Source organism: Cyprinus carpio, chromosome A24 (genome assembly GCF_018340385.1).
Source record: "Cyprinus carpio isolate SPL01 chromosome A24, ASM1834038v1, whole genome shotgun sequence".
In the NCBI taxonomy this organism is placed as follows: Eukaryota; Metazoa; Chordata; class Actinopteri; order Cypriniformes; family Cyprinidae; genus Cyprinus; species Cyprinus carpio.
The window spans coordinates 14,248,261-14,261,671 of NC_056595.1; the positions used below are offsets into that span (position 1 = coordinate 14,248,261).

A 13,411-nucleotide genomic window follows, 5' to 3' on the forward strand; every position below is an offset into this window, starting at 1 on the left:
TAATGTAAACCGAATTTTCTCAATTTTTCTCAAACATTTCTGAAGATGATATGGATGGATTGATGGATTTCGCAATCCCAAATATATATATTTCATAATCAGAGTTTGTGAAGATCCTTAAATGGTACCTGTGCTGCTGCAAAATTTTCAGCATCCTCCTTCCTACTAGTTGCAGGAAAGAACACAATGTTGTCTATGGTCTGAATGAGCTCCAGCTGGACGACACACTTTATGAGCAGAGCTGCAAACAGCCGCTGTTCCTGGACTTCTGGGGAGATCGCATATGGAAACACAAAATGACCAGCTGATAGTCAGTATGCTCTGAGTGCATTATGAAATCAGGCTAAAAAATAATATTGTTAAATTCAATTCATGAAAATCACTAAGGATTATTACATGGTTCTCTGGATTTTCTCGATTCTAGCTGGTCATTTGTGGCATTATGCAATCAAATACTGCTTTATTTTTTTTTTGCAAAAACTTATAAGTAATGAGTATAATAATAATAGTTGAGTTTCAAATCTTTCAGTTATGAAATATTGTGGAGCCAAAAAAGAAATATTGTGAAGATCAATATAGAAGAATGATCTGTATGGTTGGATAATCTGGATGATGCCTGATGCCACACTGAACTGACTCTGCCTGCGGTTGTCAGCCAAAGCCTTCTCCATACTGTTCACTGACTGCTGGTCATCTGACCGAGTCTGAATATCCACTGACTTCTGGGAAATGGAGTCCTGTAAGCACCAGATCAGTACTTTTTAATGTTATAACATGAAATGAACTCATACAGCACTGAAGAGCATCTGGTTGGGATGACCCTCCATGAACACTTAAACGTTGAGCACAGACTGGAAATCTTATTTGCATACCAGCTGTTTATCAGAGTCGAGCTGAGTCACATGATCTCCCTCTGTACCAGCCGGTCTCCACGTCAACAGCCTGAAAACAACACAGAGCTAGGTTAGAGGGGTCATGCTACGCAGCAGGTGCCTTTTATGGTTTAATGATATGGGTTGCCATATCAGGCTAAATAGATAAAATTATTTATTTACTTATTTTTAAATAGAATTATGTCTTCTTTACATAATTATGCCAAAACAGTAACAGGATTTGATGGTAACAGGGCTGACAGTTCTACAGCTTTATTTTACATTTGACGTTCCGTGTAAGTTATTTAAAAACAAATCTCACAATTTATTGCAGATATTTCTACAAATATCAAGCATTTAATAATCAATCATTGAATATACAAAATCATAGTAACAGGGTTGAAACTTACCAGTTAATTTAGCTACAACATGTTTATTAGAATTTAATGTAAATATTTCCACAAATATTCAGTAAAAATCATAGTAACAGGGCTGACACTTCTACTTATTTAAAAGAGAATTTAATGCACATATGTCTACAAATAGAGCATTTAATAATCAGTTGTTTACTTTACAAAATCATAGTAACAGGGCAGACACTTCTACTTATTCAAAAGATAATTTAATGCACATATTTCTACAAATAGAGCATTTAATAATCAATTGTTTACTTTACAAAATCAAGGTAACAGGGCTGACACTCCTATTTATTCAAAAGAAAATTTAAATGCACATATTTCTACAAATAGAGCATTTAATAATCAGTTGTTTACTTTACAAAATCATAGTAACAGGGCTGACACTTCTACTTATTTAAAAGAGAATTTTAAATGCACATATTTCTACAAATAGAGCATTTAATAATCAGTTGTTTACTTTACAAAATCATGGTAACAGGGTTGATATTTTTAGATCATGATGCCTATTCACGATAAAGACGAGATTTGTCCTTAAAGAGTTCACATTCTTGAAAGATTAAAGCCATTAGGACATTTTCTTTTATTGTGGAATAGATTATTATTTTAGAAAGGTAAAAATATGATGTTAACAGGGTTGATTTTGGTATAGAGAATAAAGAACTAAATGCTATTTTTTATTTTTTTATTTATTGAATGTGCATTTACAAAGAAAGCATCAGTTTTTGTTCAAGATTTAAAAAAGCTATATAAATAAATGACCATTATCTAGGCATTAAGTCATTTTTAAACATTTATATAAGAGGGACACTATTAACATTCATTTTGTAAAATGACCCCTTATTAAAACATCAAACCATCAAATGGGTGAAAACTCACATGTGTGGGATGGTGGTTTTGAAGATGTCTAGCATACAGTTGCAGGTCTTGTCCCAGGTCTCAGCGTTAAACTTCTCACCATTGAGAATGACCACATTTTCAAGGCAATTAGTGCCTGATCTCGCTAATTGCTCATTATCTGTGAGGAGAGAAGAGCAACTGAGATCATGACCTGAAGTCATAATTCACATATGCATTTTCAGTGAACTGCCTATATACACAAAATATTCTAGTCTTCAGTATTTTGAACAATGTGTGTTGTTTTCTAAGCAGGGTCACTGCAAATGTACTGCAATTGTAACTCGTCCCTTGCTGGTACTGTACACTTACCTTGCTGCACACACCAGTAGAGCTGAGAGAGGATATCATCTAACAGAACATCACTAAGTGATTCAAAGTACTGTGTGAAAACGTCAGAGATAGCATAAAGTGCATGATTGCAGGTGGTGGTCATCCACTCCGCTTTCTGTCGGAAAATACAAAATAGAACATTAGCCATGAAGATACTGGAGTGCTACCATATGATTAAGAGTCCTTTTCCAAGCGATATCTGCGCTGTTGACACTTTCTTAATGTCTTCTAGGACAGGTTTCTGTGCTGATGTTGACTTGCCTCAGTCTGTTGCTCAGGGAGCTTCATATTGTCGAAGATCCTGAACACAATGCGGAACAGATCCTGCCACCAGTGTTTCTCGTAGGTGTGACCGTACGTCTTCATCACCTCAAACATCACCGTCAGACCCCTGACAAAACAAAACAAAAATATATCGTTGGGATAGGGTTTAAAAAGATTGACAATGCTGTAAGCATCATTCTAAAAACATTTCAGCAGTAAATGTAGTCTGAAAACTGACACTTAAAGTACACTTTAACCCACTGTATTGTGGGTTTGCCACTAACCTGGTCCGGACGTCCAGCTTACACCTGTTGATGATGCATGACAGCTCAAAGAGAATGGGGAACCAGCCTCTCACCCAGACGCGGTCCTCCGGCGCAACATTCATATCATCACTGGTATAGTCTTTAAATGCCTGGCGACACAGAACACAGTTTGCTCACAGAACCTTATTTGATTTGCTTAGCACATATTCAACACAAACCAGAACACACATGCTGCTTGACTATAAGCTCCATTCACAGATCAAAGGATTTTGCCCCAATCTGGCAACCCAGGGTGAGAAGCAGTGGAGGGCTCCATGTAAGTTGCCTTCACTAATCTCCATTTCAGAAACACCAGAAGACTAAAGCACTTAACAAGCACAAACACAGCTCATAACACAAATCACCCTTCATGGAGAGCAGAAAACATATCGTTTACATTTTCCATCTACTTAATAAAGGCCTTTAGGTTTTGCTCATTACGGCATCTGGTAACGAGAGTTTTTTTGTTAAAAGTGCTCTGTGGTCTCCTCAAGCGTAATCCATTTAGTGAATGTCTGTCTAAAGCCTGACCCGGGGTCAGATCATAATTCAGCTGTTATGGAGTGCACACTCGTTAGCACTGACCTGAGGTCGGTCGGAGACGTATTTGGCGCAGTGACGGATGAGACGGATGGCCTCCATGCTGGTGTCGGGGAAAGCAGCATTGCAGGCGAACTCAGACAGACATTTGACGGCGTCCTGGAAGGAATCAATGGTAGCTGGGAAATGCTTCTCAAATACATTCGCTGTGAGGAGAGAAGAGACGACAGAGGACTTTTACAAACAGCACTTTTATACAAATAAAAATTTTATTAAAACTTAATAAATGTTCACAATGCAAATCATCCTTTCCACTCAACCCAGAAATGTAGAACAATTATAAATGATAATAAAAACTATAAATATAAATAGAATATTTTTAGCTGTAATAATGTTAAGATGTAATATTTATAAAAATAATAACACATAATCAATCCTTTATTTTCTATAATAACAATTTATTAATATATATATATATATATAATATATATATATAATACACACACAGACCACACACACACACACATATATATATACATATATACATATATATATAACATGCACCACACACACATATATATATTATATATATATATATATATATAATATTATATATATATTACACACACATACATAGAAATTATATTATATATACATACATGCATACATGCATACATACATACATAATTTAAAAACAAAAGTGGAATTTTGATTATTTTGTTTATTAAATAGAGATTTTATCTTATATATTTTGTATCCTAAATCAGAGAATCCTTGATCTCCATCAGGCACTTACTGACGATGTGTCCAGTTGTCTGGAAGGCCAGCTCTACTATACTCTCATCCTGATCAGAGGCAGCGAGATGGAAAACAGAGAAAATGTTCTTCCACCCTGATCTAATATTCCCAGCCTGAGAGTTGACCATCTGGGCTATACAGCGGACCACCATGTCCCTAATGGTTGGAGATCTGTAGATGGAGAAGAAGCATGTGAATAAAGCAGGAAAGCACACACACACACACACACACACACACACACTCTTTCTCCATCTCATTCTGCTGGGGCAAACACGTGTAGACAAGTTAATTTTTCTCCATCAGTCATGGAGTTTAGTCATGATGGCTTCTGACACTGTGTTCACTCACTAAGCTTAATGAGTACTGCAGGGTCCACATGAGCTAATATAACTTTCTCTTCTTCGCTTCCTTCCACTGATGGAGACGCTACTTAGACAGTGAAGATTGCCAGGCTGCTTCTAATTTAAAATAGTCAGGCTGTAGTCGAGTTATCTTTTGGAAAAACATAGTTAGTTGCTCTACAATGAGGAATGAATAATTAAATGAAGATGGAAGCATTCTATTTAGAACTAATAAAATAAATGAAAAAAGTTTATGCAACTGAATTTGAATAATATGTATTTCGCCTTGCGTCTCTAACCCGTCTTAAGGCAAGGCTTACACATTTGTACGTCAAACTATGCAGTTTATTAAAGTTTGTTTGGTTAATCAACTAACACTTTTTACATTTGAAGGTCTGGCCTATGTTTTTCAGTGATATTTCACTTTCATCAGTGTAAACTGAAACGCTTACCTGTTCTTTTTCATTATGTGCTCAAACGGCCTGAGGAAATCCTTCTGGAATCTGAAATTGGCCAGCTCGCCCTTCTCCAAAAATTTCATGGACAGCTGCCTCAGAGAATCCACAGCGAAAATAGCGACATCCTCATTAGGATTACAGCCGACCTGGGCCCAAACAGAAAGCGGAAGAGAAATGTTAAAGTATCGAGAGCCAAAAGCGCGGTTTTAATTTTCAGCTCTTCTTCAATCTATTAGATATGCCCTCCTGCAGGCAGAGTGACATTTAAAAGCATCATTAGTTTTCTCTGATATTATACAAAGCCACCGTGACACACACTTTTCATGAACCGATTTCCTTTCTTTGAACTCACCTTATTGAAATGATCCCCTATAACCTCCCATATCCTGGACCACTGCAGCCTGATACGACCCATGTTGTAGTATGATATCTCCACTATCTTCTGCAGACTGAACATTCGAGGGTGTGTAGGGGAGGCCAATTCATCCATCGATACAGCACACAGCCATCGTACAAAATCCACTGCAAGACACAACATTTGTCAACCAGATGTCACTTAAATCTTCCCTGATATGACAGAGCAGGTCACGGGTTCAAAAGGGTGTGTAATCATGCAAGTTTTTATACACCAGACATCAGGGTCATACTAATAAAATGCATAGTTTGAATGCAATATACACCACTGTTCAAAGGTTTAGGGTTTGTTGGTTTTTTTTTAAGATATGGTTTCATTAGTTATTGTGTTTTATTAATTGAATTAAATGTGAGTAATAATTTTGTTACAGTATTTATTCATATCTGTTAATGTTTGTTAATGAAAATGCAGTCATTCATGTTAATTGCACAACTTTCATGTTAACAAGCACAACTTTTAATTTATGAAAATGCATTAGTAAATGCTGGAATTAACATAAACTAAGATTAATAAATCCTATAGAAGTAGGGCTGCACGATTATGACAAAAATCTTAACTGTCGATTATTCCCTTGAAATTGTAATTGCAATTATTAATTACAATTATCACAATTTACATTGAATGATGTTTATACCATTGCTTGATGCAACTGCATGCCGTATTTTTATATGACAATAAACAAGCTGAAAACACTCTTACTGAAAGACTTTTAGTGCTTTTCTATAGTATTAATCCTTAAATGTCAACTATACATCGGATTGGTTTCTTCTTTAAATTATAAAAAAGTAAAAATATGAATGGTATTATAATGCTATACTAACTAAAATTAACATAATGGGAAAAACCCTTAAGATAACATGTAGAAAGACTAAACGCATCTTAAGCACAGCGAATAACATAAGTGGACTTTTAACGATAAATTACCGCTTTGAACGATTAAGTAATTGTGGCATCCATAATTGTAATCGCGATTAGAAATTCGATTAATTGTGCAGCCCTATATAGAAGTATCGTTCATTCTTAGTTCAAGTTAAAGGGATACTCCATCCCAAAATGAAAATTTTGTCATTATTCTCTTACCTCCATGTCGTTCCAAACCCGTAAAAGCTTTGTTCGTCTTTGGAACACAATTTAAGATATTTTGGATGAAAACAGGGAGGCTTGAGACTGTCCCATAGAGTGCCAAATAAATAACAGTGTCAAGGTCCAGGACAGTGATTCAACTGTAACGTTATGAAGCGACGAGAATACTTTTTGTACACGAAAAAAACGAAAATAACGACTTTTATTCAACAATTCCTCTCCTCTGTGTCTCTCCAAATCGCGTAGCGCCATTTTGGCAATTCTGAGCTGTACGCAGAGAGCGTATGTTGCTCTTCTTATCAGCCGCGCCCAATGATACAATTTTTTACGTGTATTTATGCATTGGTTTGAAAGCAAACAATGCATCGGCGCAGCGTGGCTGACACAGAAGAGCATACGCCATCTGCGTACGGCTCAGAATTGCCAAAATGGCACTACGCTGGTTGAATCACTGATGGCAGATGGGACTATTCAGACGATGCTTTTCATACTTTCCTGGACCTTGACACTGTTGTTTATTTGTTTGTCTGTGTGTGGGTCTGTATCATGCCTGCTTTTTTTTATAAATATTTTATTTTGTTTTGTTAAGAAGACGTACAAAGCTTTTACGGGTTTTGAACGACATGGGGGTAAGTGATTAATGACAAAATTTTCATTTTGGGATGGAGTAACCCTTTAACTAAAGTAGTTCACTAATGTTAACTAATGAAGCTTAATGTAAAGTGTTACCAATTTAATTTAATTTAATTTTCATTTAATTTAATTTTTACGCTTCTATTGTAAGTCGCTTTGGATAAAAGTGTATGCGAAATGACTTAAAGTTAATTTAAATGTTAATTCTGCAAGGACGAAAAAACTGATCAAAAGTGACAGTAAAAATATTTATAACATTACAAAAGATTTGATCTTTGAGCACCAAATATAGCACATTATAGTGTTTTATGTATTTTTATGTTTAAATTATATTTTAACTTTTTGAGCTTTGTATTGATAGTTATAAACTACATCTCAAAATGTATTAAAATGGAAAACAGTTACTTTAAATTATAATAATATTTCACAATATTACTGTTGCTTCAGTATTATTGATCAAAAAGACTTCTATTTAATAACATCAACCTCAAAATTATTAACAGTTGTGTAAGTTTAAATATACATGTGTCTGCCAAATGCATAAATGTACACATGAAATCTTGTACTTACCAATGGCATTTCCATCAAGTCTGATAGAGCCTGTGAATATCCTGCCGAGAAGAATATGAGTGTTTGTAACAGTCCAGAGACATATTGGTGTTTGTAACATTATGAGGTTCATTAAAAATTAATGATAACCATCATACCGGTCTACAGCAACTACCACACTTTGTGAGCTGGTCTCCCCGATAGACTCCTGAATGCTTGCGATCTGTTTGCGATCAACGTTCCCTCCTACAGCGAGAAAAATCACATTGTTTATACAAACACAAACTTCATTTCACACAATGCTGCTGGATAATTATATTGGATTATCATAATGCAATCTTAATTATAATTTAGCTCGAGTTAAAATGTTTTTTGATGATGCAATGGCAAATGGAAAAGCTGCAATTCTGATGGTGCTTGTGTTGAACATGTCTTTTGACAAAAATATCCTTTAAAAATTAAATCAATAATACTGTCATTTATTCATTATCCTATTTAACCCTGATTGAAATGTTGAAGAAAATATTTTTATTTTTATGAACCAAACATTACCTGATAAATGTATAATATTTAGCTTTTAATTTAAACATTTATCTCAGATATAAAGGATTTATTAACATTAATTTTACTGTAACAGATCAAATTTCTAAATAAAAAGAATACATTTCTAAATACTGAGCTATCAATTAATATTAAACATATATTAAACACAAATTACACAGATTCCAGAAATCATTTATACTGTGCTTTTATTGTCTCTACCATGTTCTTAACAAAATCCTTTGTCATCATATATTTTTGTTCATTTCATTGATGCGAGGATGACTGCTGCCCATGTGAAGTGTGACTGACTAACTGACCCAAGCCCAGGTACTCGTCAGACATCTGTTCCTTTGTGCTGGTGATGAAGCCTTCCTTCCCCCGTACGGTTCCTGATATGTACCGAGCCTTTACTCCTGTCCCGATGAGCTGGGCCAACTCCAGCTGACTTATGCACTTCAGGATCTGCAGCACACATAGACAGAATAATAATCTGTCTGCCAATCACATTGCATACGTACAGGCCTGTCAGAGAGCTGGGTTTGGTAGAGCTCACCTCATGCCAGGAGTTTCCTAAATAATTTCCATCCGTGTGAGCCACTGTGATGAGGGTCTTGATGGTGTCGATGTTCTTCTGCTTCATCTCGGTGATACCCGAGCTGGCCGTCAGCAGCGTGAAGCGGGCCAGAGCCTGTACGTATGCGTCTCGCTCCAGCTGGAACAAACCAACACAGAACAAAAATTTTGGACCCAATTTATGACTGAAATCTTGGTCTGTTTCTCGCTGAAAGCTATCGTATGACTTGGAATATACAAGTCCACTTTTATGAAATATTAGTGTGCTTTTTAAAGCTTTACAGCTCTGATCCCAATTTATTGTAACTGTATGGAAAAGAGTGACATGCACATTTCTCAAAATATATCCTTTTGTGTTCCACAGAAGAAAGTCATGGGGTTTGGAATAACATGGAGGTGAGTAAATGATTTAAAGTTTCATTTCTGGGTGAAGTATTCCTTTAAGCAATCAATCATTGCAAGCAAGGATGACAGAAGTGTTTAAAGGTGCTTATTCAGACAGAGACTGAATAGTAATGCAAACAAATGCCAAGCCTTTCTCGGCTTCAGTAAAGGACCTCTTCACGGTTAATGCAAGGTGTGAAATTACCTGAATGCTAAAGATGCACGCTATCCTGATAGCACAGCGGATTCCTTCCAGGCACAGAGAGGCCACCTCAGTGTCATCACAGTCCTGCAGACCCACACTGAACGCAGCCAGGAAGGGTGTCCAGGCCAGCTATGAGAGATCAAGATGATATGGTAGGAGTATTTGCATCCAAACAGAATGTGTGTGTATGTGTAAGCACATGCGGGGAATACCTTAAACATTGGTCTGACGTGTTCGAGGTGGGTGGCACTGGTAAAGGGGGCCTGAACGTGGCTCACTGCCTCCATCAGAGCCTTGGCTGTCTTTGCCATCTGCTCCATCTCAACATTATACAGAAGCCTCCTCTGCTTCTCACTGGCCACACCTGATCCAGAGATAGTAGCAAAATGTGCCATCAGTCACCACAAAACACACCTCAAAATATCAGAATAATCACAGAACAGACATGTTCATTTGTCCTCTCGGAATTACAACAGCTTGGGTTTTAATAATAATAATAACAATTTTATTTCATGTTTTAATATATTATTATTATAATTTTAATGTACATTTTATTTTAATTTTTTAAAAATAGATGTAATTATTATCATTATTAATAACAAAAATCATTAAATGACTACTAATTTAATAACAATTACAAAATATTGGACTACTTAGTTCAGTCGTTAAGTGAATTATTTTGTTATATTGTTAAATAATAAAATATTTTATAATTTATATTTTAATTGGTGGTTTGAGACACACACTTGTTCATTCCTAATTGAAAAACAAATTAAATGATTGCTGTGGCCCCAATTAGCAAAAATAAAGAACCCCAAAAAATTCAAAAGTCTGTTTGATTTTGTCACCATGTTTGTTGGTTCGTCAAATACTCACTTTGCTTATTTGATTTGAGAGTTAACTCCTTTGTCTCCTTCATGGATATTTTTTTCCCTGCGATTTCATCATAAATGGCTGAGAGATACTCCTCCGGTAAATCTTTACTGTCATTGATACCTCTGTTCATCTTGATGTATTGCTCTTTCGTCATTTTATTCTTCACCTGCGCCAAGATAAAGGAAACAACAGATCAGTAGCGTTCTTCCTCTTGTTTTCTGATTCGTTTCAGCAACATCCATCACCCTAGATTTAGCTATTCCACTCAAATATGCCAAACAGCCGTTTCCAGCTCCGACGTTCACATTAACATTCATAGATGCGGGAATGAAAAGAAAATGCATTCTGCATTCGCTGTAGATTTCAGTGAACAATCAGCGCTCGGTGAACTAACCTGCGGACTGTGTAGATCTGTAGTCAACATGATGATTGAATATGCAAGAACATATGCAGTGTCAGCGCTGGCGAACAGTGTTTGCCTAAGGTCAGAGATATAAGAGACAGCGACTGAGTTCAGTGTTTGCGGCATAGTTAGCGATGTAGGTTAATTGGTTGCAACAACCTGTGCTCACCCTTGGTTGCATTCTAAATATCTAGCAGCAAATTTCTCCATCAGTCGATCGATTTTCTGGGCCTCTCCAGGCAGACGGAAACCCTCAAGGAACATACGCAGCGCCGGCACAAAGTCTTTGCCCTGGAAGTCCATTTGGTCGACGTAGGCATACATAACCTCTTTATTGATGCGATCGTTGTCTCCGAGAAACTCTCCTACCTGGCTCTGTCAGGGTGGAAACAGAAGGGCCAATGAGTCCGATATCGATTGTGTAGGTAGAAAAATACATAGCAGGAAAAACATGTTTCATAACTCAAAAACACATGCTTAATGCTACAGATTGGAGAAATCCTCAAGCATTTATTCAGTGTGCTGTGCATCACTGAAATGCAATGTTTATTAAAGTATTCCGCGCACATCTCAAGTCATTCAGAAGGCTGAGGGCTGTTCTACTGAAGTGCCCTAATTTTAGGGCAGATATAAGGAGCTCTCTCTTACTGCTGGAGGCTTTTGAGACCTGATGAATGAGGAAATGAGTTGCAGATTCATCACACTGAAGTATCAAATCATCTCTAAGTGGAAGTTTGGCAACACTTTCCTGGATATTTTTGTTTTGTTTTTCAGAAATGTTTCAGAAAAGCTCTGCAGCTGCATATGCAGTTTTATTATAGTACACCGCTGTATTGTTCAAATCTATTTGACCCTAGGCCACAGCACATGGAAGAAACAAAGTAAAAATATTGTATCTTGTAGGAAAACAATAGTTGTATCTTACAGAGTCAAGCCTCTCCTCTTGATGTAAAAACTGGGCGATATCTTCAGGCGTGGTTCCGAGCATGCCTTGCTCCTGCAGGTACTGAATGCCCCTCTTTGGTTTTTTGTTGAACCTGTGTATAATGGTAAATAGAGCATCAACATATGAGCCACATATTTAGATTCAGCAGTTTTTAAGTATGAAGCGTTTATATCATACATTTTTCCCCTGAGGTTATGATGTTAGTAATGGTGTTTGTACCAAAAATAGGTATAATATAGATTTGTCCCCTCCCTCTCACTGTTAAATGGGCTCTTTTTGCTGCCCTGACTCAAACATTGAAATACATTGTGAAAGATTTATAAAACATACTGGTATAGTCGGTTTTAAATGGTTTCCTCAGAAGGAAATGCAGAGTTGTAGGTGCCACACATAGCCAGTTTCTGACTACCGAATAGGGCTCACTGACGTGTAAATGTGAGCAGTCGCTGCAGAATGTCTTTTTTCTCTAGGGAAAAAGTTGGGTTGTTTGAACCCAACAGTCTAACTACTAGGTCAATAGATTGCATAATTTTGGGGATGGGACTGAATACCTGTTTGTCTTACAAATGGCAGATGGGGAGTGTTTTTATGAAACATGTTTGCAAGCAATTATTTTTTACAATTCCAACTGTTCCTTAGAACGCCACAGAACTTGCACACTTCACATCTAAGATATGTCAGGAGTGTCCAAACCTGTTCCTGGAGGGTCAACATGCTGCAGGATTTGGCTTCAACTTGCCCCAACACACCTGCCTGGAAGTTTCTAGTAGGCCTGAAGATCTTGATTATGTGTTTTAATTGGAGTTGGAGCTAAACTTTGCAGGACGGTGGCCCTCCAGGACCAAGACTGGACACCCCTGAAATATGTAAACTTAGCAACTTTCCATACTATGTCTATTGATAGTGATTTTGTCAAACCATGTATGGTGCACAGCCTGCTTTCATGCTTTTGAATCCAATGTAATGGCTTACAGGTCAATGCCTTGCTCTATGATCTCCTTCTGTTGTTTGAGGACCTCAAACTGCTCAGGGTTGTCCGTCCCGGACATCTGCGTGCTGTAGCTCCCGATGCCCGATGAGGCAGTGGAGTCCAAAGAGTTTATGCTGCCGTAACGGTTAATCGTTTCCGGATGCTTCGACTCACTGGTCTCCTGTTCTAAAGGCTTTTCTTGGCCTGATTGAGATAGAAGGGAATGAAATTCAGATGCAATTTCATAGAAAGCAAGAACAACAAGCCCAGTTTGTAAAACACCATGAGGCCCTATAGCCTATGGAATAGAGATGGAATGATTCATTGGGATCCTGGTTGTATGAAATGTATGTTGGTGTATCGAGTCTTTTCTCTGGCTCAGCTGCCTATATAACATAACACTTCTCTAATAAAGTCTTTGGCCTCGGCTGACTCGTATCACAAAAACAGCACAACGGGGACTGAAGAAAGAGCAGCATGACCTGAATACACAATGTAACAGATCTGAAGTTGGTGCAAGCAAAACAAACAGGCGGTTTGGGTATATGGAAGCCATGGTTGCATGTCGCGGGATCTTATTACACACTGGAAACACTGTAAAAGATTT

At 37.1% G+C, this 13,411-nt stretch overlaps 1 protein-coding gene across 1 annotated transcript in view; it reads right to left on the reverse strand.

Annotated features, from left to right (window-relative positions):
- Positions 1–13,411, reverse strand: part of LOC109051526 (brefeldin A-inhibited guanine nucleotide-exchange protein 1-like) — a 49,818-nt gene that overhangs the window by 4,639 nt on the left and 31,768 nt on the right. The window contains 22 exon segments of the mRNA XM_042714275.1: positions 129–268; positions 617–737; positions 873–942; positions 2,168–2,306; positions 2,498–2,633; positions 2,780–2,909; positions 3,067–3,197; positions 3,673–3,833; positions 4,424–4,596; positions 5,219–5,370; positions 5,577–5,746; positions 7,926–7,966; positions 8,063–8,150; positions 8,765–8,909; positions 9,001–9,159; positions 9,610–9,738; positions 9,822–9,973; positions 10,486–10,651; positions 10,880–10,964; positions 11,058–11,263; positions 11,814–11,925; positions 12,807–13,008. Of these exon segments, the coding sequence (XP_042570209.1) occupies positions 129–268; positions 617–737; positions 873–942; positions 2,168–2,306; positions 2,498–2,633; positions 2,780–2,909; positions 3,067–3,197; positions 3,673–3,833; positions 4,424–4,596; positions 5,219–5,370; positions 5,577–5,746; positions 7,926–7,966; positions 8,063–8,150; positions 8,765–8,909; positions 9,001–9,159; positions 9,610–9,738; positions 9,822–9,973; positions 10,486–10,651; positions 10,880–10,964; positions 11,058–11,263; positions 11,814–11,925; positions 12,807–13,008 (3,008 nt within the window).